This window comes from Bos javanicus, chromosome 3 (genome assembly GCF_032452875.1).
Source record: "Bos javanicus breed banteng chromosome 3, ARS-OSU_banteng_1.0, whole genome shotgun sequence".
Taxonomy (NCBI): Eukaryota; Metazoa; Chordata; class Mammalia; order Artiodactyla; family Bovidae; genus Bos; species Bos javanicus.
In genome coordinates, this window is record NC_083870.1 from 8,679,009 (window position 1) to 8,706,225 (window position 27,217).

Genomic DNA, 27,217 nt, shown 5'->3' on the forward strand with positions numbered 1-27,217 from the left:
CAAAAAATATATCTATCAGAAAAAAACTAACTAAAGCACAAACTGGAAAATCAAACTAAAGCAAGATGCCAATTGGGGAATAAAGCAATGAAAATAAAACTATCAAATATGTGAGAAGAAAGGAAAGAAAGAAAGAATGGATATACAATGTCAAATAGAAGTAGATAAAGAAGATTTATACACATTAAAGATTAACTGCAAGGGGAAAAGAACAGGAGGAAAAGTAAACAAAGGAATAACTGTAGAAAAAATAATAGGTTTGAAAACTTAAAATTAAAAAAAAGAGAGAGAAAAAAAGGGAAACTCCACAGAACTGCAAAAGCCCAATGTAGAGGCAGAGGTTTATAACAATGATAAAAAATGTGACTGAGGAAAAAAAAAAAGCTCAAATCTTAATTAGATTTCATAATGCCAATAAAACCAACAACTACAACAGAGGGGGGAAAAGCAGGGGGAAAAAATCCAAAAGAATCTACAAAACAAGTCAAAACATAAGAATAATAAATGCTTTTCTTGAGTCACTGCTGTCAGAGCCGTTTCCCTCTCTGGGAGTCACAGTCCACTTCACCTCCCTAGGATGCCTTCCAACACTGTGCAGATCTCTGGACCTGCTGTGAGGGCAGCTCATATTGTAATCTGGTTCTACTCCTGTATTCTTGCCTCCAATGTCCATAGCTATCAGAACTAGCGCTATCAGAACTTCTTGTGTGGGAGCTTTCAATGACCTTTTATATATTCCATAGACACAGAGTCTGCCTAGTTGATCGTGTGGATTTAATCTGCAGCTTGTACAGCTGGTGGGAAGGTTTTGTTTGGGTCTTGTTCCTTAGCCACACTACTCCTGAGTTTCAATTGTGGTTTTATTTCTACCTCTACATGTGGGTCGTCCATTGGAGTTTCCTCCTGAGGCTGCCCTGGAGGGCTTGGGTTTGCCCCTGTGAGGGCCAAGTGAGGAGGTGGTGCAGCTGCTTGGGTCACAGGGGTTCTCGCATCACCAGGTACTTTGGGGGGTTGGTGGCTAGGGCAGCAGGGAATACAGTGCTCTGGAAGGGTATGGCAACCAGTAATGGCCAATACCCTCCAGTAATCTTGCCTGGAGAATACCCCTCCCTGACAGAGAAGCCTGGTGGGCCACAGTCCACAGGGTCACAGAGCTGGACATGACCCAAGCAACCCTGTGTGCATAGAAGCAAGACGTTTTTTTAGCCTGTGGCAGCTCTGCCCTAGTGAGAGTTGAGCATGAAGGTGGTGCAGCTGCTTGGCTTGCAGGGACACTGGCGGCGCCAAGTGTGCAGGGACATGGACTGCCTCTGCTGCAGGAGTTATGACCCTATCATAGTCTTTTTTTGAGCCTTTTGTAGCTGGCGATCAGAAGGCCTCTTTGGCCAGTCTTTCTCCATAGCTCTGCCTGTTCAGGGACTCAGAGGGCTCCCTTGCCTGGGGTCCCTCTCTGTTGTTTGGTGCATCAGGCACATAAAGGGCCCCCCGCCGTCTGGGGTCCTACTCTGTAGATCGGCACATCAGTCACTTAAAGGAGCACCCTGGGTGGTGTCCTACTCTGTGGTTCAGTGCATCAGGCATTTGATGGGCCAGCCTCTCTACTGTTCAGCTGCTGATGGCGGGTGTGGGGAGAGAGAGGCTATGGTGATGGCCCCATCCCCTATGCATGACTCAGTAGTATTTTTTCAGGAAGGCAGACCCCTTCCAAGGCCCGAAACTGGGCTCTTGTCTAACACTCGGAAATGAATTGTCCGAGGAGACACATGTGCTGACAAAGCAAGAGATTTTATTGGGAAAGGGCACCGGGTGGAAAGCAGTAGGGTAAAGGAACCCAGGAGAACTGCTCTGCTGCGTGGCTCGCAGTCTCAGGTTTTATGGTGATGAGATTAGTTTCTGGGTGGTCTTTGGCCAATCATTCTAATTCAGAGTCTTTCCTGGTGACGAAGGCATCGCTCAGCCAAGATGGATGCTAGCGAGAGGGATTCTGGGAAGTGGACGGACACGTGGTGTCTCCTTTCGACCTTTCCGGAACTCTTCCAGTTGGTGGTGGCTTATTAGTTCCGTATTCCTTATCAGGATCTCCTGTCATAAAACAACTCATGCAAATGGTTACTATGGTGCCTGGGCAGGGTGGGCGGTCTCAATCAGTGTGCTTCCCCTAACAACTCCCCTCTGAGAGACTTCATACTCAAGATACTTCTTGGGAATTGGGGCAGAGGTCTCTTTCTTCTGTAACTTCTTCCTGCTGTGCATGGGCATAGGCCTGCCTAGCAGAGCAGAAGTCTCTCTCCCTATATCCAACACTTGGGTTTTCTGAGTCTTGTCAGGCTTGGATGCCACCATTCTCAAAACAATGTCTGCTGGAAGCTAGTAACTGGCAACCTGACTTTTTATAAAACTAGGCAACTGGCTACCTGGCTACAAGTCTCCCCGAAGTGCCAGGTCCAGACTGGGTTTCAGACCTATTCTTCTAAAAAGAAATGAGATTTATTTTGTCTACTAAATTCCAGTTATCACTCCTCCAACTACTTCTAATTGGGTCTGTTACACCAAAACGGCAGACCAAGAGATTGAGATTTTAATCATACAAGACTCAGATCTAGAACTTGGAACTCAGAAACACTTCCAATTCAGTGTCTACACTCCAAGCTGAGGCAGTCCTATGCCCCATTTTGACAGAAAGTTATCACAGTCATAGTTGCCTAGTTCCCTAAATTAAAACTGAGTAGAACTCTGTGGGACTCTGGAGTAGAGATCAGTTCTGTGTTCTCCATTGCTTGTCTGTAGGATATAGGCTTCATTCAGCCTCCTTCACCTTCGCTGAGTTCCAAAGGGTGGATTCAAACAATTACTAATCGGGGAAGCGAGGGGATACAGAAACAGGAGAAACAGTCAAAGGTTGGTACGGCCTCCGGAGACAGTCCTGGTTCCTACTCAAAGAAATATGCATAGCAGTGTCTTTGAGCCCCCACCCAGGTGGAGGATGGTAACTTCAGACTGAGCACAAGATTCCTGGAACACAGCTGTTGCCTCACCACCAACCAATCAAAAAGGGCCACAAACCCTGCAACCCTCACCCCAAATGTTGCCTTCTGTTTCTGGGGACCAGAGATGACCATCCTGTTAGGTCTCTTGTTTGGCCCTTGTCTATTTCATCTCTGAGAGGGGCCAACAGTTTCAAACTAAATTGCTGTTACTTCAAGGGTGGAAGCTGGTTTCAGATGTGGAACACCCTTACTTAGATCAGGTAGAGAGAAACTTCTGCTCTGCTAGGCAGGCCTATGCCCATGCACAGCAGGAAGAAGTTACAGAAGAAAGAGACCTCTGCCCCAATTCCCAAGAAGTTATCTTGAGTCTCTCAGGGGGAAGTTGTTAGGAGAAGCAGATTGATTAAGACCGCCCACCCTGGCCAGGCACCATAGTAACCACTTGCATGAGTTGTTTTATGACAGGAGATCCTGATAAGGAACACGGAACTAATAAGCCACCACCAACTGGGAGAGTTCCGGAAAGGTCGAAAGGAGACACCGCATGTCCGTCCACTTCCCAGAATCCCTCTCACTAGCATCCATCTTGGCTGATGCGTGTGTCATCAGGAAAGACCCTGAATTAGAATGATTGGCCAAAGACCACCCAGAAACTAATCTCATCACCATAAAACCTGAGACTGCGAGCCACGCAGCAGAGCAGTTCTCCTGGGTTCCTTTACCCTACTGCTTTCCACCTGGGTGCTCTTTCCCAATAAAATCTCTTGCTTTGTCAGCACATGTGTCTCCTCGGACAATTCATTTCTGAGTGTTAGACAAGAGCCCAGTTTCGGGCCCTGGAAGGGGTCCCCCTTCCTGCAACAATTTGATAATAATATACTGAGATTTTTACCCAGACCAAGTCATGTGATAAATTCCAGAAGAAGGCAGGTAGATTTGAAAACAGAGGGGAATAACACTAATGCTTTATTCTTGTCAAGATCAGGGGTTTACAAACCATTGCCCATGACCTGTTTTTTATGGCCAGTGAGCTGAGCATGGGTTTACATATTTAAAGGTTGGGAATTCTCTGTGGTCCAGTGGTTAGGACTTCAAGTTTTCACTGTCAAGGGCCCGAGTTGGAGAACTAAGATCCTGCAAGCTATGTGGCATGGCCAGGAAGGCAGAAGTGATTACCATTATTTCTAAATTATTTTCTATGTTTAGTAAAACCAAGATCAATATTCCACAAAATCACCATTGTTCCACTTCATTAATAATCAAAGAAATGTAGATGACAAGTTTGCATTTTTTAAAAAATTGAAATTGACAAAAACTGATAAATTTGATAAAATTGATAAAATTGATAAATCATAGTTTCTAGTAGTGAACTCAGCACATCATTCCAATCCCAGTTTTCCCCCTTTCTTCTAATGTCAGTACAAAATATTAAAATTCTCAGACTCCTTAGTATCTAGAGTTGCCATTGTACAAGTGCTAGTGAGTAGAAGTCTAAATGTTCTTTGTTCATCTTTTATTCTTGTTTATCCCTGGAAACAGATAGGATGATTGGAGAGACAGTAGCCATTCTGTGATCAGGAGGCTGAAAAAAAATTATGTGCAATAGAATGTGAAGTAGGAATATCAAAGAAGTCAAGTACCCTCTTAAAGTAGTTGAGTCTCACACTAGTCCTTCGTTGCCTACCCCTAGAATTTTTATTTTGTGATAAATAAATCCACTGAATTATTTAAGCTGCTGTGATAGGTTTTTTTTTTTTTTTTTTTTTTATTTGCAGCTAAATATAATCCTTGACAAGAGGTTCACGAAATGGACTCTTAGGAATGCCCTGGTGGTCTAGTGGTTAGGACATCATGCTCCCACTGCAGGGGGCATGGGTTCTATCCCTGGGGTTCTATCCCTGGTTAAGGAACTAAGATCCCTCAAGCCACACAGTGAGGTAAAAAAGAAAACAAACAAACAAAAAAACAATGGACTCTTTTAGGACAGATTGGTAGTTGCCAGAGGAGGAGTGGGGTGGGAGAGTGAAACAGATAAAGGGGTTAAGATGTAAATTTATAACTTTTTACAGTTATAAAAAAGTAGCAGTTCCTCGGCCGGGTCTCTCACCACCGCCACGAGGACAGCATGGCAGGCACCGAGTTGCAGGCAGTGCTGGAGCAGCGGCTTACCTCAAATAGCCAAAGCCATCTTGAGAAAGAAGAATGGAACTGGAGGAATCAACCTGCCTGACTTCAGGCTCTACTACAAAGCCACAGTCATCAAGACAGTATGGTACTGGCACAAAGACAGAAATATAGATCAATGGAACAAAATAGAAAGCCCAGAGATAAACCCACACACCTATGGACACTTATCTTTGACAAAGGAGTCAAGAATATACAATGGAGAAAAGACAATCTCTTTAACAAGTGGTGCTGGGAAAACTGGTCAACCACTTGTAAAAGAATGAAACTAGAACACTTTCTAACACCATACACAAAAGCAAACTCAAAATGGATTAAAGATCTAAACATAAGACCAGAAACTATAAAACTCTTAGAGGAGAACATAGGCAAAACACTCTCCAACATACATCACAGCAGGATCCTCTATGACCCACCTCCCAGAATATTCGAAATAAAAGCAAAAATAAACAAATGGGATCTAATTAAAATTAAAAGCTTCTGCACAACCAAAGAAACTATAAGCAAGGTGAAAAGACAGCCTTCAGAATGGGAGAAAATAATAGCAAATGAAGCAACTGACAAAGAACTAATTTCAAGAATATACAAGCAACTCCTGCAGCTCAACTCCAGAAAAATAAATGACCCAATCAAAAAATGGGCCAAAGAACTAAACAGACATTTCTCCAAAGAAGACATACAGGTGGCTAACAAACACATGAAAAGATGCTCAACATCACTCATTATTAGAGAAATGCAAATCAAAACCACAATGAGGTACCATTTCATGCCAGTCAGAATGGCTGCGATCCAAAAGTCTACAAGCAATAAATGCTGGAGAGGATGTGGAGAAAAGGGAACCCTCTTACACTGTTGGTGGGAATGCAAACTAGTACAGCCACTATGGAGAACAGTGTGGAGATTCCTTAAAAAACTGGAAATAGAACTGCCATACGACCCAGCAATCCCACTGCTGGGCATACACACTGAGGAAACCAGAATTGAAAGAGACCCCTGTACCCCAATGTTCATCGCAGCACTGTTTATAATAGCCAGGACATGGAAGCAACCTAGATGTCGATCAGCAGACGAATGGATAAGAAAGCTGTGGTACATATACACAATGGAGTATTACTCAGCCATTAAAAAGAATGCATTTGAATCAGTTCTAATGAGGTGGATGAAACTGGAGCCTATTATACAGAGTGAAGTAAGCCAGAAAGAAAAACACCAATACAGTATACTAACTCATATATATGGAATTTAGAAAGATGGTAACGACAACCTGTATGCAAGACAGCAAAAGAGACACTGATGTATAGAACAGTATTTTGGACTCTGTGGGGTGGGGGGGGATGATTTGGGAGAATGGCATTAAAACATGTATAATATCATATAAGAAACAAATCGCCATTCCAGGTTCGATACAGGATACAGGAGGCTTGGGGCTGGTGCACTGGGATGACCCGGAGGGATGATATGGGGAGGGAGGTGGGAGGGGGTTCAGGATGGGAACACATGTACACCCGTGGTGGATGCATGTTGGTGTATGGCAAAACAAATATAATATTGTAAAGCAAAAAAAAAAAAAAAAAAGAACTAGACAATTTTCAACACTCTCTACAATAAAAAGCAAATACCACATGAAAACCAATGTGGAAGAGAAAAAAAAAAGTAAGTAATGGGAATATAATGTACTTAGTCATTAATTAATGTAGGGTATTAAGAGATGGCAAGAATACACAGAAGAACTATACAAAAAGATCTTCACAACCCAGATAATCACAATGGTGTGATCACTGACCTAGAGCCAGACTTCCTGGAATGTGAAGTCAAGTGGGCCCTAGAAAGCATCACCACGAACAAAGCTAGTGGAGGTGATGGAATTCCAGTTGAGCTACTCCAAATCCTGAAAGATGATCTGTGAAAGTGCTGCACTCAATATGCCAGCAAATTTGGAAAACTCAGCAGTGGCCACAGGACTGGAAAAGGTCAGTTTTCATTCCAATCGCAAAGAAAGGCAATGCCAAAGAATGCTCAAACTTCTGCACAATTGCACTCATCCCACACGCTAGTAAAGTAATGCTCAAAATTCTCCAAGCCAGGCTCCAGCAATATGTGAACCATGAACTTCCTGATGTTCAAGCTGGTTTTAGAAAAGGCAGAGGAACCAGAGATTAAATTGCCAACATCTGCTGGATCATGGAAAAAGCAAGAGAGTTCCAGAAAAGCATCTATTTCTGCTTTATTGACTATGCCAAAGCCTTTGACTGTGTGGATCACAATCAACTGTGGAAAATTCTGAAAGAGATGGGAATACCAGACCACCTGATCTGCCTCTTGAGAAATTTGTATGCAGGTCAGGAAGCAACAGTTAGAACTGGACATGGAAAAACAGACTGGTTCCAAATAGGAAAAGGAGTTCGTCAAGGCTGTATATTGTCACCCTGTTTATTTAACTTATATTCAGAGTACATCATGAGAAACGCTGGGCTGGAAGAAGCACAAGGTGGAATCAAGACTGCCAGGAGAAATATCAATAACCTCAGATATGCAGATGACACCACCCTTATGGCTGAAAGTGAAGAGGAACTCAAAAGCCTCTTCATGAAAGTGAAAATGGAGAGTGAAAAAGTTGCCTTAAAGCTCAACATTCAGAAAACGAAGATCATGGCATCCAGTCCCATCACTTCATGGGAAATAGATGGGGAAACAGTGGAAACAGTGTCAGACGTTATTTTTGGGGGGCTCCAAAATCACTGCAGATGGTGACTGCAGCCAGGAAATTAAAAGACGCTTACTCCTTGGAAGGAAAGTTATGACCAACCTAAACAGCATATTCAAAAGCAGAGACATTACTTTGCCAACAAAGATTTGTCTAGTCAAGGCTATGGTTTTTCCAGTGGTCATGTATGGATGTGAGAGTTGGACTGTGAAGAAGGCTGAGCGCCGAAGAATTGATGCTTTTGAAGTGTGGTGTTGGAGAAGACTCTTGAGAGTCCCTTGAACTGCAAGGAATTCCAACCAGTCCATTCTGAAGGAGATCAGCCCTGGGATTTCTTTCGAAGGAATGATGCTAAAGCTGAAACTCCAGTACTTTGGCCACCTCATGAGAAGAGTTGACTCATTGGAAAAGACTCTGATGCTGGGAGGGATTGGGGGCAAGAGGAGAAGGGGACGACAGAGGATGAGATGGCTGAATGGCATCACTAACTGGATGGATGTGAGTCTGAGTGAACTCTGGGAGTTTGTGATGGACAGGGAGGCCTGGCATGCTGCGATTCATGGGGTCGCAAAGAGTTGGACACGACTGAGTGACTGATCTGATCTGATCTGATTTGTTAACTTTATAAGATAACAGATGGTAACTAAACTTACTGTGGTAACCATATTGCAGTTGATATTGCAGACCATAATTGTTGAATTGCTATGTTGTATACCTAAAACTAATATAGTATGTCAATTATGCCTATAAAAAAAAACAATGTGGAAGAGAAAAAAAAAAAAGTAAATCATGGGAATATAATGTACTTAGTCATTAATTAATGTAGGGTATTTGTTAACTTTGTAAGTTAACAGATGGTAACTAGACTTACTGTGGTAACCATATTGCAGTTGATATTGCAGACCATAATTGTTGAATTGCTATGTTGTATACCTAAAACTAATACAGTATGTCAATTATGCCTATTAAAAAAAGAGAAATAAATGGATTCTCTAATTCTCTACAGGTAGAAACAAAAACTGGCAGAAAGTTCCAGGTGGACAATACATTAAAAAATGTTCATAAGTGTATTTAGTCCAAATCATGGTTCCTGAAATTCACCTGGCCCTTAGAAATTTATTAATATATCAGAGTCTTAGTTTTTTTTAACTGAATACAGGTCATACAGACATTAATAAAGTACAGATAATAATAGTAAAGTCCTCAGTTGTTGTTTTTTATAAATATTAAATGAAATAGCATTACAGTCCTTAAAAGAGTGCCTGGATTGTGATAACTGCTTGATACTTGTTAACTATTATTATATTTTTAAGAGTTTTGAAGGAAATAGCCCTGGTATTTCTTTGGAAGGAATGATGCTAAAGCTGAAACTCCAGTACTTTGGCCACCTCATGGGAAGAGTTGACTCATCAGAAAAGGCTCTGATGCTGGGAGGGATTGGGGGCAGGAGGAGAAGGGGCCGGCAGAGGATGAGATGGCTGGATAGCATCACTGACTCGATGGACGTGAGTCTGAGTGAACTCCAGGAGTTGGTGATGGACAGGGAGGCCTGGTGTGCTGCGATTCATGGGGTTGCAAAGAGTCAGACACTACTGAGCGACGGCACTGAACTGAACTGAAGAGTTTTGAAAAATCTACTTCAATTCTGTTTTACTCAATTATTAAAAAGAGATTTTGGGACACTTTTGCTGAATAATCACTATACTATGCTGCTGCTAAGTCACTTCAGTCTTGTCCGACTCTCTGCGACCCCATAGACGGCAGCCCACCAGGCTCCCCGTCCCTGGGATTCTCCAGGCAAGAACACTGAAGTGGGTTGCCATTCCCTTCTCCAATGCATGAAAGTGAAAAGTGAAAGTGAAATTGCTTAGTCATGTCCGACTCTTAGCGACCCCATGGACTTCGGCCTACCAGGCTCCTCCGTCCATGGGATTTTCCAGGCAAGAGTACTGGAGTGGTGTGCTGTTGCCTTCTCCCACTATACTGTGAATTGTGGTAAACTCTGAAACAGATGAAAACAATATGTTCATTGAGTTGTAGAGTACAGTGGGTTGGAGGGTGAAGTCAAGGGAATGGCAGGGAGAGACATACCTGTAAGCAAATTATCCAAACACTATGAGTACACTTTTTCTACACAATCTAAGAGATTAATGCATTAAAAACATTATTAGTTTAAGTTTTAGGACACACCATGTATAAAGATGTAATTTTGTGACATCAGCAACAGAAAGGATTGGGGGCAGAGCTATAAAGAAAGAGTTGTATAATACTGAAGTTAAGCTGTTAAAAATCAAATATGGCATTATAACTTTAGCAGGTTACATGTAATCTTCATGTTGAGCACAAATTAAATAGTATAGAATATACACAAAAGAAAATGAGAAAAGAATTTAAATGTTTCCCTACAAAAAAAATACCAACTGAACACAAAAGAAGACAGTAATTCAGGTGATGAGAAAGGAAAATCTTTTTTTTTTTTCTTTTTAGTTGGAGGAGATTTGCTTTACAATGTTGTGTTGGTTTCTGCTGTACAACAATGGAGAAATGAAAACCTGTAAGGTATATAGAAAACAGAAAAAAATGAAAGAAGTAAATCCCCTCCTGCCAGCAATTACTTTAAATATTAATGAATTAAATTTTCGAGTAAAAAGACAGAGATGGCAGAATGAATTAAAAAATCATGATCAGGACGTCCCTGGTGGTCTAGTGGTTAAGAATCTGCCTGCCGATGCAGGGGACGTAGATTCGATCCCTGGTACAGGAAGATACCACATTCCATGGAGCAACTAAGCCTGTGTGCCATACCCGCTGAAGCCCACACACCTAGCGCCTGCGCTCCACAAGAGAAGCCACCACAGTGAGAAGCCCATACCCGACACGTAGAAAGTAGCCCTTGCTCCCCGCAGCTAGAGAAAGCCTGTGCACAGCAGCAAAGACCCAGCACAGCCGAACGTTAAAAAAAAGTCATGATCCAACTCTATGATATCTCCGAGAGACTCATTTTAGATCTGAAGATGCAAATAGATTGAAAGTGAAGAAAAGTGAAAGGCAGGAAAAAGATATTCCATGCAAATATTAATACTAATATCAGACAAAATAGATTTAAAAAAAGTAGCAAGAGACAAAGGACATTATACATTTATAAAGTTCAGTACAGCAAAATGATACAGGAATTATAAACATTTATGCAACTAGTAACATACCATTATAATATATAAAGCAAAGATGGACATAACTGAGAGATAGTTCTACAGTAGGCATGCAGCCCCAAAGGGAAAGAGGTGGGAAAATTAATAACAACCAAAATAGCCCCTGAATTCTCCTTCCAAAGAGCAAAGGAACTTTCCTTTATCTCTCCCTATTCCCTGTTAAGCTGGGATCCTTTCCTTGTTTTATAAAGTCCCTGGGGATTGCTGCTGGGTCTTTTAGGAGGAAAACCCAGCGGTGCCTCTGATCACATATTTTGCCCCATGGAGATGAAGACAGGTTTCTCAAGACTAGACCAGGCTCAACACAGAATCATAACTTAGGACTTGTCATAAAGTTTACTTACTTCTATGGGAAACAAGAAAAAGTTGTTACAAAATTTTAAAAAAATTTCCCATTAAAAATTAAAAAGCAAAAATAGAACATATGTTATCAGTGTTATTTTACATGAAAGGTATTTCAACAACACCAAAATAGCAAGGCCACAGTCACAGAGTAAATGTAATTTTTTAGCTTGAATATATCTAGTTACATAGAAAACCTATATTTTTGTTCTTATATTTTTTATGTTGTATGCCTAACACTGTCATGACCTGCCCCAATCTTCAGATGGTGATTTGTGAATCTTTGGTTTAGTACAAACGCCTCTCATGATCAAAAAGTGTGACATTATTCATACTCTGGAGACAGCGAGCTCTTCAAGAACAAATTTTTATCTCCCTTTTCCAGTGACAAACTCAACTACTTCCTTGTATATAATTTCATGATAAGCTTTTATTATGTACTTAATTTCATCGCATTTCAAATATTTATTTATCTTGTACGCAATTCTTAAGAAAAAGTTGGTTGTTTCCCTTGTTTGCTAAGCTAACATTTTCTGTTTTGAGGACGTGAAGGAAATGAATTACTAAACAAGTCCGGGTGAACTAACATAAAAAAAGAGTTCTCAGACGTATAGGAGTAAGAATTAAAAGAGTTGTAAGGATAGACCATAACTAGGCCTAAAACCTGGGTCTGCCACCAGGATGTAGTAACTAAAAAACAAGCTTTCAGTACCCCAGCACACTGTTATATTCCGTAAGACTGAAATGCTAGTGTAGGGTAAAACCAAGATGGGGTTTTAAGTGAGCAATGGGTATGGTGACAATTTTTTAAAGGAGTGTAGTTTTAATTTGAAATTTTAATGCAAATTGTTCCTTTGGATATATAAATTAAGATGTCAAAAATCAGATTTCATATTCTTGAAAAACACTAAGATATGTTATTATACCCCAAATATTGGTATTTTGGAATTTGAGAGAACAGTAATTCAGAAACATAGTCTAAACGCAATTAAAAAGGTATTGCTTTATTCTCCCAAATTTTACTAGTAAAATTTTAGAAGTTTGATGTGTAGTGCAGGAATACTATTTCTCAGCTCCCTCAGTTGCTAGGTTGTGTTTTTGCCACTACTTACTATATTGTGCATGAAATACTAAATAGTATATACTTGTTCTTGACTAAAGCGGACAGAGACAAAGATTTGGGGAGTGGTATGTATCTGTATCCATCTATCTGGGGGAGGAAATGGCAACCAACTCCAGTATTCTTACCTGGAAAATTCCATGGACAGAGGAGCCCCCCAGGCTATAGTCTATGAGTCACAAAGGGTCGGACTCGACTGGTCAGACACACATATAGGGCTTCTGTGTGTGTGTGTCCTGATAGAAGATGATTTATCAAGGAAATTTTCCCATACCATTTGCCTGTTGAAGACCCAGAATTAGTTATTCCTTTCACTCCTGCTTGCAAAACGACCACCTTTTCTCCCAGACCCTCCCCTGTGTGATACAGAACCAAGGCAGCTGACTCGTAGCGCTGACGTTGTTTCCCTGTCTTCCTTCAACGCCCCGGTGCAGTCTGTACATCTCACGCCTCCTGAGACACCACAGGCAGCACATCTGGCATTTCCCCTAAAACAGAGCACAGAACACCATCCTTCCAACCTCGAAGATTAGTTTCCTCATCAGACATAAACACACCACCAAGCCAGGGCCCCGTATTTTATGGGGTCATTTCCTGAGGCTGGAAAAAGGATGGTGTGGACTTGTGCCCTGCCTGGTAAAGGCTTCAGCCTGAAACTGACCCTTTCTGCTCACATTTCTTGGCTAGGACAAGTCCCATGGCCCACCTAACTTCACAGAGGAGAGGGGCAGTCTTTCCTGGGCCTCCAAAAAGAAGGGACTTAATCACAGTGAACAACCCAAATGACTACCTGAGAAATTGCCTGATTAAGTGGTATTAGTGGTCATTTCCCTATGGCTGTAGCAAACAGCAGAGATGTATGGGAGACAGGTCAGTCCTCTCTCCATCTCTCTCTCCAAGCTTGTCTTCTCTGAAAACAAATTCAGATGGTTGTGATGTAGTAGAGTGCACGGGTAAGTGTAAGTTATTAATAACATTCCAGGCCTTGGATTAGATAGTGGTTTGTATGTGTGTAAGGCATTTGCCTTCCTCTGCACTGAAGAAGCATGATGGCTCCTGTATCTTGGACAGCAAAGAGATACGCTGCTGGAGGCCCAGGAAGGACAGGAAGTAATGTCCTGAGCACCAGCAACTGATCCCCCAGAGCAGCCCCAGCAGCAGAGGTGGCGGAAATGAGGTATCGCAGGGTCAGTGGTCAGCCAGAGTGTGGGCAGTGGACAGTGCTGAGAGGAGTTGGGCTGGCACGGGTGTGCAATGGAGATGTAGAACATTGTAAGCAGGTGTACCCTGGGGATTATGGGCTTCAAATGTAGGCAAGAAATCTCCTAATAATGGGAGGAATAAAAGCCAGAGAAATTTCAGTTTACTATGGATGCTAGTTGAGCTGAGTGGAACTCCCAGGCTGGTGGACCCTAGCAAGTTACACTGCTACACTGAAAAGTGTGAACGATAATTGCACTGTGGTTATATATGAGATATCTCTATTAATAAAATACAAACTTATCTATGGGAAAGAGCCTTCATGTATGTAGCTTACCCTCAATTTGCCCAGAAAAAGTGTTGTGTAAGTTTGTGTGTGAATATAGAGAGAGGGTATACATGATAAAGTAAATAGGGTGAAACACACACAATTGGTGGATCTAGGTAAAGGCTATATTTGTGTTTATGAACTGTTTTTATTTTTACAATATTCTGTAAATTTTCAATTATTTCTAACCCCAAATAAATACAAGAATGACATGACAGTGTGACATCACATAATTAGGGGTTGGAAAAAAGCCATAGCAGGACAGGAGAGTATCCATCAGCTTCTCCAGGGGGTGGGGGTGTCAGGGACGGCTTCATGGTGAAGTTTCAGGAGAGACTGGAAGGATGATGACTTGACAGAGGTGTGTGAGGCCCTGGGGCATCTGACCGAGGTGGGAGCAGGAAAGGCTGCAGGGGAGAACCGTGAGGTCCCGTCCATCCCCAGAGTCTGTTATGGAAGGGAGCCCTGTGTGAGTGTCACCTGTGTGCCCAGGAGAGCTGCCTCCTGCCCCTCCAGCCAGCCACACATTCCTTCTCCTTGCCTGGGCCTGAGGTTCTGCTGCTGCCAAGTCGCTTCAGTCATGTCCGACTCTGTGCGACCCCATAGACGGCAGCCCACCAGGCTCCCCCATCCCTGGGATTCTCCAGGCAAGAACACTGGAGTGGGTTGCCATTTCCTTCTCCAATGCATGAAAGTGAAGAGTGAAAGTGAAGTCGCTCAGTCGTGTCCGACTGCTAGCGACCACATGGACTGCAGCCCACCAGGCTCCTCTGTCCATGAGTTTTCCAGGCAAGAGTACTGGAGTGGGGTGCCATTTCCTTCTCCAGGGCCTGAGGCTCAGGAAGCTTCAAGGAAGAACGCTCAAGGGTGCGGCCTGCAGCCCGAAGTAGGCTGGGATGGGCGGGGCCCATATGCTCAGCACTTTAAGTACCTCAGACCTCCCTGCAGACCCAGGAGCTCTGAGACTCCTCCTGGTTGGGCGCTCTCAGCTCCTGGCACCTTTGAGGAAGGAAGCAGAGAGCTAGCTCCCTGTGCTGAGTCTGAGACAGGATCCCAGTGTGTGGGGAGCCACAATGCCAGCTCAGGTCTGGTCCTGGCCTTAAGGATGGGGAGTTTGAGAGAAAGGAGACTGTGGCCCCTTAAGGATTTGAAGGGTTGACTGGGGTGGGGTCTGTTCCAGGAGGTCCAGAGCACCCAGAATCCCTTCACTTTCCGTTTGAGTTTTCCTTACTCAGAGAGTTCAAAGAGAAAGGATGAAAGGGAGAGAAAGGATGAACCAGCCAATGACCGTGTGCATGTCCTTTGTACTTAGGGGACAGGAGTCAGGTTTTACTTCCTGCTGTTCCTCGCTGTGGCCACCAGAGGGCCGAGTGCAGGTAAGTGACTCAGAAGCAGCAGTTTCATCAGCTCAGACGTGCAGTGGAAAACAGAGTGTAGAACCAGGTTGGATGCTGAAGTCCTGGACTAGAGGGGGAGTCATGGAGATGCAGAGAAGCCACACTTTGCAGCCAAATTGAGCTGTGGCCAGAGTGTTGATTGCTGGTGTCTCTGGATGTTTGGTCTGAAGCTAAGGCCTGTCCTGGGGTCCATCCATCTGTGCCTCTGTGTGGCTGAGGGCGCTCAGGGGAGCCATGGTGGTGAAGACTGGGCTTCCTTCTAGCTGCTCCTGCTCCTATAGCCTTGGTCTTGGGGTTCCCAGAGGGTGCTTGGTGGTCAGGGCTGTGTCCAGGGAACATCCTTCCCTAGTCTTCATCCTCATGATTCCATTATCACAGTAGGCATAATGAGAGTTTTTGTGTTTAATTGGTTGTGGAGAAGAATGCAAGTGTTGAGTATGTACTAGATTGTGGTCAGCTATTCTTAGCGGAGAGAATCCTGACCTCTGGGGCCTCACAGCCTAGTGATGATCCTGTGAAGTGGGAAGGGGCTAGGAGCCAATGGCCAGGAAGGCTGGTGTGAGCGGCATGAGACTGAGAATTATCCTCACATCCTCTAGCAGGGACACTTGCCGTTGAGAAGTTTTGGGAGGAGGAAACCTGTGCTCCTTACCTGTCTTTCCTTCCACGAAGCTGCAAGGAAATCAAAGAAAGGTGCCATAAAGCAGCTGGTGAGTAATAACCCAACTCAGCATCCTTTCCTTTTAACCACTTTTTAGCTAAACAGATCTTGATCATGGAGATCAAGAGGGGGTGTGCCTACTGCTCCTGTCTGCTCTGACTCCAGCTTCCAGCCTAGATTTCTATTGGGAATTTTGAGGCTTTTGGGTCCAGCCTAGTTGTCGGAGACATGATCTTCTGAACACAGGGAGAAGGTGGTGTTTCTGGTGAGTCTTAGTATGATGGCTGTAGCTCCAGTGAGTGTAAGATTTTTCCCTGCTTGTAAGCTAAGAAGTTAGTTCTGCCCTAGTATCATAGATTCTGGTAGAAAACATGAGCCTCCAGAGGCAGAGACATAGAGCTTTATTCCTCACAATCAGAAGTAGCCAGAGCATCAGCCTTTTCCTGTGCTGGTGTTCTGGATCCCCTCCCTTCCAGTGATGTGAAAGGGCCAGGAGATATCTGCCCATGCAGTTTGTTTGCCAAGTGGCTCATAAATTGGGTTCGTCAAGCAAATGCAAGCCTTTTCGGATAAGAACAGTTTATTTTCTCTGGGGCTGAGTACAAGGAAGAACTGTGCAGTTAGGGAATCTGAATCTCATATAATGGGCAGTGACCATGCCTGCCCTTACCTCTGAGTTGCAGAGGCCACACCCTGATGTAGCCTTGAGATGTGGTCAGGTGTGATTTCTGGCCTCTTCTGGCCAGAAGAAGGCTCTATCCTGAGGGAGATACCATCTCTGTCTCCTAAGATGTTCGCTCTACAAAGTTTTTGAAAGGGTAGCGTGGAACAAAGGCAGTCAGTGTCCACAGAGAATTGTCCTCAACAAGCAGATATGTATGGGAGCCTTCAGGATACATTTCTGACTTCCCAGAGTCTTTCTGGTTGTGAGTCTGAGATGGACCCTGTGCTGTCAGACAGGGGGTCTCTGACTGGTTCCTTCTGTAGATGGCCTGTATCACCTCCGCACTGAGAATGGTGTCGTCTACCAGACCTTCTGTGACATGACCTCTGGGGGTGGTGGCTGGACCCTGGTGGCCAGCGTCCATGAGAACAACATGCGTGGGAAATGCACGGTGGGCGATCGCTGGTCCAGTCAGCAGGGCAACAAGGCTGACTACCCAGAGGGCGACGGCAACTGGGCCAACTACAACACGTTTGGGTCTGCAGAGGCCGCCACCAGCGATGACTACAAGGTACTGAGCACCCAGTGGGAAAGGGTGGGAGCTGCTTGTGGCTGGAGCAGAGCATGTGGAAGGGAGGGTGGGAGATGGGGATGTGGCGGTGGGGCTGGAGAAGAATAAAGACGGAAGTCCATGTCTTGAATGACAAATTCCTTTCACCAAGGTTGTTTGTGTGGTGGGGTCTCGTCGTCTGCTGGAGGGAGGTGGGGTTGTGGGTACTGCTGGGCACCTGTTCCCTGGAGACCTGAGCTCTCAGCTGCACTGAGGACTGCGTGTGTGGGTCTTTGGCTGGTGGCACCTTCTTGACTGGTCAGGCTGAGTGTGTGTCCCTCTGCAGAACCCTGGCTACTATGACATCCAGGCCCAGGACCTGGGCATCTGGCATGTGCCCAACAAGTCCCCCCTGCAGCAATGGAGGAAAAGCTCCCTGCTGAGGTACCACACCAACACTGGCTTCTTCCAGAGCCTGGGGCACAATCTGTTTGGACTCTACCAGGTACCTGGCGCTGCTGGCTGGGGGTGGGGGCACTACCTTTGGTGAGCTGAGAGTCAGGTGTTTGGGATGGGGAGTAAGTCTGCTCTGTCCATATCACTAAGGGCCTCTGCTTGGCTTTCTACTACCTCTGCGTCACTATGAACTAGTGTGCCGCCTCTTTCAGAGGAACTGTGAGCCAGGCAGGGGAAGAAGCCTAGGGGAGAGGATTGGGGGCGGGTAGAGAGTGAAAAGGATAGGGGTCTTGAGGCTGGTTAGGGTCCTAGCTATGGGTGGCAGGGGGGAAATACACCAGTATTATTCATACTGATTCTTGAATAATGCCACATGAGGGTATAAAGCCTTTACTGCCCAGAATGGCAGTATCTCTGTTGTCTTCCACAATCTGTATTTTGGGTCCCTGCAGAAATACCCAGTGAAATACGGAGCAGGGAATTGCTGGGCTGACAACGGCCCAGCCGTTCCTGTTGTGTATGACTTTGGCGATGCTGAGAAAACTGCATCTTATTACTCACCATGTGGTAAGGGTGAGTATCTGCTTCCAAAGCCCAGTTGTCAACCCTTCTCTGCACTCTCGGGGAAAGTGTAAATAAGAAAAGTTAATGAATCAGTTTTAATGAGGTGGATGAAACTGGAGCCTATTATACAGAGTGAAGTAAGCCAGAAAGAAAAACACCAATACAGTATACTAACGCATATATATGGAATTTAGAAAGATGGTAACAATATCCCTGTATACGAGACAGCAAAAGAGACACTGATGTATAGAACAGTCTTTTGGACTCTGTGGGAGAGGGAGAGGGTGAGATGATTTGGGAGAATGGCATTGAAATATGTATAATATCATATATGAAACTAGTCACCAGTCCAAGTTCGATGCATGATACTGGATGCTTGGGGCTGGTGCAATGGGACAACCCAGAGGGATGGTATGGGGAGGGAGGAGGTAGGAGGGAGGAGGGTTCAGGATGGGGAACACATGTATGCCTGTGGTGGATTCATTTCGATATATGGCAGAACCAATCAATATTGTAAAGTTTAAAAATAAAATAAAATTAAAAAAAAAGAAAAAAAGAAAACTTTATGATCCTTCAGTTCAGTTCAGTTCAGTCTCTCAGTCGTGTCCGACTCTTTGCGACCCCATGAATTGCAGCATGCCAGGCGTCCCTGTCCATCACCAACTCCCGGAGTTCACTCAAACTCACGTCCATCGAGTTGGTGATGCCATCCAGCCGTCTCATTCTCTCTCATCCCCTTCTCCTCCTGCCTCCAATCCTTCCCAGCATCAGGGTCTTTTCCAATGAGTCAACTCTTCGCATGAGGTGGCCAAAGTACTGGAGTTTCATCATTCCTTCCAAAGAACACCCAGGAGTGATCTTTTGTAACCCTAATGATCCTTAGCATTTATTAAACATGTACAATATGCCAAGCTGTTTTCTAGGAATGTGACATGAATTTTTGTTATGTAACCATCATGAAAAACCTATAAGCTCAGGCTTCTTAACTAATAACCCTGTTTGATTCTTTTTCCCCCTTAGTTTATTTATTTCTAATTTCCCCTTAGTTTGTTTATTTATTTTAAACCAATACCATATTGTGTTGGTTTCTGCTATACATCAACATGAATCAACCATAGGTATACATATGTCCCCTTACTGTTGAACCTCCCACCCCATTCTACCCTTCTAGGATGTCATAGAGCCCTGGTTTGAGTTTCCTGAGTCACTGTAAGAATCTTACCATAGTTAAGAGCTAATTAATGTGCACAGGTGAGAAGAACTTGCAAAGTAATGAGAAAAATTTGTTTTCGTTATGATGGATAGCTATTATTGTAAGAAGACCTTTTAAGCAAGATAAAGCCACAGAACTTGTCTTTGGTGGGAAAATAAGAGTCATTTTACTTTAAAGTCCCGGTAATTGGATGAGAAGTGTGCCAGCAGAGACCGATGGCTGCTTCTGATCATTGCTTATTCCTGCTGAACCCCTGGAGGTCTTCTTGCTGATCTGCCAGTGGATCTCATTTCTCCTATGAGCCTTAGACAGACAAGTGACTTTTGTGAGCCTGAGCCTTGGTCTTCTTGCCCCAGATGGAGGGAGGGTCTCTTCTAAGGCCAGGATGCAGCAGCCACTGTCGAAAAGTGCTGGGCTCTTTGCCCACAGATTGGCTGTAAGCTGACCTGTTGATTTAGGGAATTCCTGGGCTGGTCAAAGGGAAGATATTTCCAGTTCGTCCTTTGAATCCTTGACCTTCTCTCTGCCTCTTCTTTTCCAGAAGAATTTGTTGCAGGATTTGTCCAGTTCAGGGTGTTTAACAATGAGAGGGCAGCCAATGCCCTGTGTGCTGGGATGAGAGTCACTGGCTGTAACACTGAGCACGTGAGTTTGGGGAAGATCCATGGCTTGTGTGTGTGTGTGTGTGTGTGTGTACCTGTCTGGGGTGTTTGATGTGGCTTGCATTTTTACTCTTTTCTGGCATTTTGTAGACATAATTTTTAAATTGTAGCTATTATTATTTTTTTAGCTATTATTTTTTAATCGAGATTGAGTTGATCTATAACATTATAATAGTTTCTGGTATATGGCATAGTGATTCTATATTTTTATATATTATGAAATGATCACTGTAACAAGTCTAGCCAACACCCAGCACTACTCACAGTTGCAAATTCTTTTTTCTTGTGATGAGACATTTTAACATCTACTTTCTGAGTAACTTTTCAATGTATAGTATAGTCTTATGACTAGTGTCACCATACTGTACCTGACACCCCCAGGACTTACTTTATACATGAAATTCTGGAACATCACTGATGGTCCAGTAATTAGGACTCTGGAACTCCACTGTTGTTGTTGCTCAGTTGCTAAGTCATGTCCCTCTCTTTGTGACCCCATGAAGTGCAGCATGCCAGGCTTCCCTGTCTTTCACTATCTCTCAGAGTTTGCTCAAGTTCATGTCCACTGAGTCAGTGGTGCCATCCAACCATCTCATCCTCTGTTGACCCCTTCTCCTCTTGCCCTCAATCTTTACCAGCATCAGGGTCTTTCCCAGTGAGTCAGGGCTTTGCATTAGGTGGCCAAAGTATTGGAGCTTCAGCTTCAGCACCAATCCTTTCAATGAAAATTCAGGGCTGATTGCCTTTAGGACTGAGTGCTTTGCTCTCCTTACTGTCCAAGGGACTCTCAAAAGTCTTCTCCAGCATCACAGTTCAAAAGCATCAATTCTTTGCTTCTCACCTTATTTATAGTACAACTCTCACATCCATAAATGACTACTGGAAAAACCACAGCTTTGACTACAGGGACCTTTGTCAGCAAAGCGATCCTCTGCTTTTTAACACACTGTCTAGGTTTGTCATAGGTTTTCTTCCAAGGAGCAAGCGTCTTTCAATTTTGTGGCTGCCGTCACTGTCTGTAGTGATTATGGAGTCCAAGAAAATGAAATCTGACGTTGTTTCCACATTTTCCTTTCTATTTGCCATCAAGTGGTAGGATCAGATGCCATGGTCTTTGTTTTCTGAATGTTGAGTTTTAAGCCAGTTTTTTCACTCTCCTCTTTCCCCTTCATCAAGAGGCTCTTTAGTTCCTCTTCACTTTCTGCCATTAAAGTTGTATCATCTGTATATCTGAGTTTGTTGACATTTCTTCTGGCAATATTGATTCCAGCTTGTGCTTTATCCAGGCCTGCATTTTCATGATGTACTCTCTGTATAACTTAAATAAGCAGGGTGACAACATACAGCCTTGATGTACCTCTTTCCCAATTTTGAACCATTCCATTGTTCCATGTCCAGTTCTAACTGTGGCTTTTTGCCCTGCATACAGGTTTCTCAGGAGGCAGGTAAGGTGGTCTGGTGTTCCCATTTCATTAAGAATATTTTAGTTTGTTGTGATCCAGAGTCAAAGGCTTTAGCATAATCAGTGAAGCAGCATAGATTTTTTTTTTTTTAATTGCCTTGCTTTCTATGATCCAGCATATGTTGGCAATTTGATCTCTGGTTCTTCTGCCTACTCTAAACCCAGCTTGTACATCTCTGGAAGTTCTCAGTTCTCATACTGCTGAAGCCTAACTTGAAGGATTTTGAGCGTATCTTGCTGGCATGTGAAATGAATGTAACTGTATGGTAATTTGAACATTCTTTGGCACTGCCTTTCTTTGGGATTCAAATGAAAACTCACCTTTTCAGTCGTGTGGCCACTGCTGAATTTTCCAAATTTGCTGGTATAATGAGTGCAGCAGTTTAACAGCATCATCTTTTAGGATATGAAATAGGTCAGTTGGAATTCCATCACCTCCAACTTTGTCTGTAGTGATGCTTCCTAAGGCCCTTAAGGCTTTATATCTCTCCTTGCTATTCTTTGGAACTCCGCATTCAAATGGGTATATCTTTCCTTTTCTCCTTTGCCGTTTGTTTCTCTTCTCTTCTCAGCTATTTGGAAGGGCTCCTCAGACAACCATTTTGCCTTTGCATTTCTTTTTCTTTGGGATGGTTTTTGTCCCCACTTCTGGTAAAGGTTATGAACCTCCATCCATAGTTCTTCAGGCACTCTATCAGATCTAATTCCTTGAATTTGTTTGTCACTTCTGCTGTATAGTCATAAAGGATTTGATTTAGGTCATACCTGAATGGTCTAGTGGTTTTCCCTCCTTCTTCAATTTGAGCCTGAAGTTTGCAATAAGGAGCTCATGATCTGATCATGATCAGCTCCAGGTCTTGTTTTTGCTGAGTGTATAGAACTTCTCCACCTTTGGCTGAAAAGAAGATAATCAGTCTGATTTTGGTACTGACCATCGGGTGATGTCCACGTGCAGAGCTGTCTCTTGTGTTGTTGGAAGAGAGTGTTTGCTATGATGAGTGCTCTCCCTTGGGAAAACTCTGTTAGCCTTTGCCCTGCTTCATTTTGTACTCCAAAGCCAAACTTGCCTATTATTGCAGGTATCTCTTGACTTCCTACGTTTGCATTCCAGTCCCATGATGAAAAAGACATCTTTTTTTGGTTTTAGTTTTAGGAAGTCTTGTAGGTCTTCATAGAATCATTCAACTTCAGCTTCTTCTTAGTGGTTGGAAGATAGACGTGGATTGCCGCAATGCTGAATGAATTGCCTTGCAAATGAAATGAGATCATTCTGTCATTTTTGAGATTGCACCTGAGTACTGCATTTCAGACTCTTCTGTTTACTCTGAGGTCTATTCTATTTCTTCTAAGGGATTCTTACCCACAGTAGTAGATATAATGGTCATCTAAATTAAATTCTCCTATTCCTGTCCACTGGAGAAGGCAATGGCACCCCACTCCAGTACTCTTGCCTGGAAAATCCCATGGATGGAGGAGCCTGGTAGGCTGCAGTCCATGGGGTCACTAGGAGTCGGACACGACTGAGCGACCTCACTTTCACTTTTCACTTTCATGCAGTGGAGAAGGAAATGGCAACCCACTCCAGTGTTCTTGCCTGGAGAATCCCAGGGACGGGGGAGCCTGTTGGGCTGCTGTCTATGGGGTCCCACAGAGTCGGACAAGACTGAAGCGACTTAGCAGCAGCAGCAGCAACATTCCCATCCATTTTAGTTCACTGATTCCTAAAATGTCCATGTTCACTCTTGTCATCTCCTGTTCGACCACATGGACCTAACATTTCTGCTTCCTATGCAATGTTGTTCTTTACAGCGTTGAGCTTTGCCTTCATCACCAGATACAACCATAACTGGGTGTCATTCCGCTTTGGCTCAGCCTCTTCATTCTTTCTGGAGTTATTTCTCCATCTTCTCAATAGTATATTGGCCAACTACTGACCTTAGGCAGGGGTAGGGTGGTGGGGGTGGTTCATCTTTCAGTGTTATGTCTTTTTGCCTTTTCATACTGCTCATGGTGTTCTCAAGGCAAGTTACCTAAGTGGTTTGCCATTCCCTTCTCCAGTGGACCACGTTTTTCAGACCCTAATTAGCAGGGACGTGTGCTTTAGCCCCTCAGTGTAGCTGGATGACTTGCTTAGTGCCCTGGCCGTCCTACTGCTAGTCCACATTGAACGTTTAAACCTTCACGGGCCATCAGACGTCGGTCAGTATGTGGCTGGGGGTTGAGGCAAAGGCCCTTCTGAAGTGGTTGGGAAGTGGGTCCGGAGAAGGCTGGAGCTGATGCTGGAGGACTCCCAGGAGCAGAGGGCACTTGCCTTCACCTCTGCCACCGGCCATCCTGGAGCTGATCCCCCACCCTGGAGCCAAGAGTCCACCATGGCGCTGATCTGGTGCCTGCATCTTCTTATTTATATTCCTGATGGTTTGAAGATCAATTTCCCACTGTAGGGGGCCCAACTGGATCCCTAGTTGGGGAGCTGAGATCTGTAACATGTGTGGCATGAACAGGAAAAATGAACTGAAAGTTTATACCTTTTGACCACTGGACATAATTTACTGTATTGAAGTTCAATTTCGGTATATTCTCATATATGATTAGCATTTTTATGTTGTGTTTAAGAAGTATTTCTGTTTGTTGAGGTCACAAAGACATTCTCAAATATTCTTAGTAAATTCTAGAAGCTTTAGGTGTTTGTTGTTTTTCCAGTCTTGTAAAAGAGAACACCATAGGCGTGTTGGCTGGAGACTGTCTTTGATGGGTATTTTGTGACTGGAGGGGCAAGAAGAAGAGGGTGTCAGAAATATAGCGGGGAGAACATTCAATTAGGCCCTTTTCATTTCTTGCCTGTCAATCTAAGAAATGTGACCCTGAAGGACGTCTTCATGTCCCCCCTCAAATATGTTTGCCCATTTGTCAGTCAAAATGAGACAACTGTGTCCTCATGAAAGAGCCCTTAGGTTACAATTCTGAGGATAAAGCAGGTGTGGGCCCTGGGAGTGGGGTGGGACGTGTCACCCCCTACATTGGCTTCCATGGAGCCTTATCATGTTCATTAGTGCTCATTTGCATGTACCCTTGCAAGCACTGATTCCATAAAAATACATGATAGAGCACCCACAAAGTGCTCAATAATAGACATGCACAGCTGACAGTCATTTTAAGGAAATCAGACTGAATGGGATGGAGACAGAAGTGCACGGTTGCAATGTGGTGTCACCTGTGATAGCAACATAAACAAGGGGCCTGGGGAACAAAATGTAGGAACTTCTACCTCTAATGATGGCACATAGCTGATTCTCTGAGTTGGGGACATTTTTGTTGAGTCTCAAAAGCTGTGTGTAGAGTTCAGCAAGTAACAAGGGCAGAAAGATGCCTGTCTAGCATGAGTGACTAACATTTTCAGAATCACTGGTGTTTGAGAGACCAATGGGGATGTTGAAAGGCCCTTGAGCTGTTGTTTGCTTTTGGAGCATCTCGTGCATTTAGGTAGAAGCAGGAGTGGAAGCTGGAAATACCTACAGGAAGCAGGGTAAGCAGGGACTTTTCCATTCTGTCCAGGATGTAGATTTCATGTTGTAGAAGATGTGACTCTTCAGAGGATTTTGAACAGAGGAGTGACCTGATCAGCTTTGATGTTTCTATAATGATATATAGCCAGGTGGAGGACATGGATCCAAGAGCAGGGAAATTAGGGGCAGGGAGGTAGTGAGGCAGGTGTAAAGATGCAGATGTGAAATGCTGAGGACCCAAGCCAGGGTGTTCAAGGCCAGAAAGAGAAAGAATTAGTTTTGTTTTGCTCAACTGGAGTGTTAGATCTAGAGATATGTAGATGGAGACATGCGGCTGCAGTTGCCTATGGGGTTTCAAGCTCAGAAAATATGGACCTGACTTCTGAGATTTAGGAGTTTCTTGACAATGTATGATTATGCTGATACTAACAAAAGTCATGGGAGAAGATGAGCCATCATCAGGAGACTGGTGTGGCCAGAACCGTGGGGAATAGCATTTGGGGGAATCAGTTGAGGGAAAAGGGTGAGGTAAAAGGCCTGAGAATAAAGATGAAGCAAGGTAGAAAGGAATTCAGGAAAGAACATGATTTCAGAGTCCACTGGAGGGAGGATTTCTGGCAGGGGAGTGGTCTAGGCCAAGTAGGAGGAGGACCAAAGATTCCAGGGGATTTAAAGATTAAGATCTCTGTGGTGTCCACAGCCAACCCCTCACTGTGTCTTCTCCCTGCCCCCCAGCACTGCATCGGTGGAGGAGGATTCTTCCCAGAGTCTGATCCTGTGCAGTGTGGGGATTTCTCTTCCTTTGACTGGGATGGATACGGAACTCACCGGGGTTGCAGCTCCAGCCGGGAGATCACTGAGGCAGCTGTGCTCCTGTTCTACCGCTGAAACCTGAGTGTATGAGACGTGGAACCCAGTTCCTAAGCCCAGAAACTCAGAGATGGAAAAATGTTTCCATTTTCTCCAACAAGGAAAGGAGAATAAATTACATCATTTGTGACTCTTAAGTTTTTTAAATTCTTTTTACAAATTGACTGACACCTGGAAGATGTATTAAAATAATGCCTCTTATTCTGGTGACTTTTGATTTACTTTCTGAGTTGGGAACTTCTAGTCTCAGGTCCCAGAACACAAGTTTGCCCCTCTTTGTAGGCAAATCCTGAGTAAGACTGAGGAGCAAGGGAAAGTTTTTCTCATTAATTTTTCCTACCATATTGTTATTGGCTAGTCAAATCAAGCTCTCAAAGGAAACATAATGAATAAAATGTGACTATTATTTAGATTCTGTAGGAAAAAAGTTGGGTAGTTGAGACTACCCATTTCCTTGATTTCTGTAGCTTTGACAGTTAAGACATTGTCCCTAAAATGATTGTAGTATGAATTGCAATGTGTGTGTGTTGGGGAGGGTTGTCTCAGCTCCAAGAAATGGACTGATAGCTAGGTGGAGGTCCTACAATTCAACTCAATGTTGACCCAATCTACTATGAGAAATCCCCAGATCCCACATGTGAATGGCTCAGTCCTATACATCTGCCCCTTGGATCCCCCACTTCAACACCAGTTGGAAGTCTGCAAGGACCAGCTATATATTTGAGGGTCCAGTGAATCCCTTCTTTGGTTCAACTAATTTGTTAGAGTGGCTCAGAGAACTCAGAAACAACTGGTGATTGATTTATTATAAAAAGATAAAATTGGGAACTGCCCTATGTAAGTGTAAGGAGATTCCATGCCCTCTCAGCCTATCACCAACACCGATTCTCCCATCTGTTCTCCAATCCAGAATCCCTCTGAACCCACTTCTTTGGGTTTCTTTTCTTTTTCTTTTTTAACAAAGGCTTCATTACATAGGCATGATTGATTTAATCATTTATCAGGGCAATTGTTTCCATCTCCAGCCCCTCTTCCCTCCCAGAGGGTCAGGGTTTGTAGTACTGATAGTTCTAATCCTTTAATCCCGTGGTTAGTCACCTCGCAACCAGCCTACCTCCTTACTGCTACTGCTAGGTCA

General features: G+C 43.8%; 1 protein-coding gene across 2 annotated transcripts; it reads left to right on the plus strand.

Annotated features, from left to right (window-relative positions):
- Nucleotides 1-15,060: 15,060 nt before the first annotated feature.
- On the plus strand, nt 15,061-26,251 carry LOC133238235 (intelectin-2-like). 2 transcript variants are annotated; one of them, XM_061401125.1, is made up of 8 exons: nt 15,061-15,159; nt 15,387-15,450; nt 16,071-16,181; nt 17,120-17,367; nt 17,693-17,851; nt 18,255-18,375; nt 20,121-20,224; nt 25,945-26,251. In XM_061401125.1, exons 1-8 carry the CDS (start codon nt 15,148-15,150, stop codon nt 26,095-26,097), a joined length of 972 nt encoding a protein of 323 aa, XP_061257109.1. In that variant the 5' UTR covers nt 15,061-15,147; the 3' UTR covers nt 26,098-26,251. The 2 variants fall into 2 exon arrangements, with proteins under 2 accessions (XP_061257109.1, XP_061257119.1); XM_061401135.1 differs by having other exon boundaries at nt 16,074-16,181.
- Nucleotides 26,252-27,217: the final 966 nt, after the last annotated feature.

What these genes read in the sequence shown, in the direction of transcription:
- LOC133238235 (XM_061401125.1), top strand. An exon ending in ATCTGTTTGGACTCTACCAG is followed by an intron (nt 17,852 to 18,254) that starts GTACCTGGCGCT and finishes GGGTCCCTGCAG; the next exon opens with AAATACCCAGTGAAATACGG. An exon ending in TTACTCACCATGTGGTAAGG is followed by an intron (nt 18,376 to 20,120) that starts GTGAGTATCTGC and finishes CTTCTTTTCCAG; the next exon opens with AAGAATTTGTTGCAGGATTT.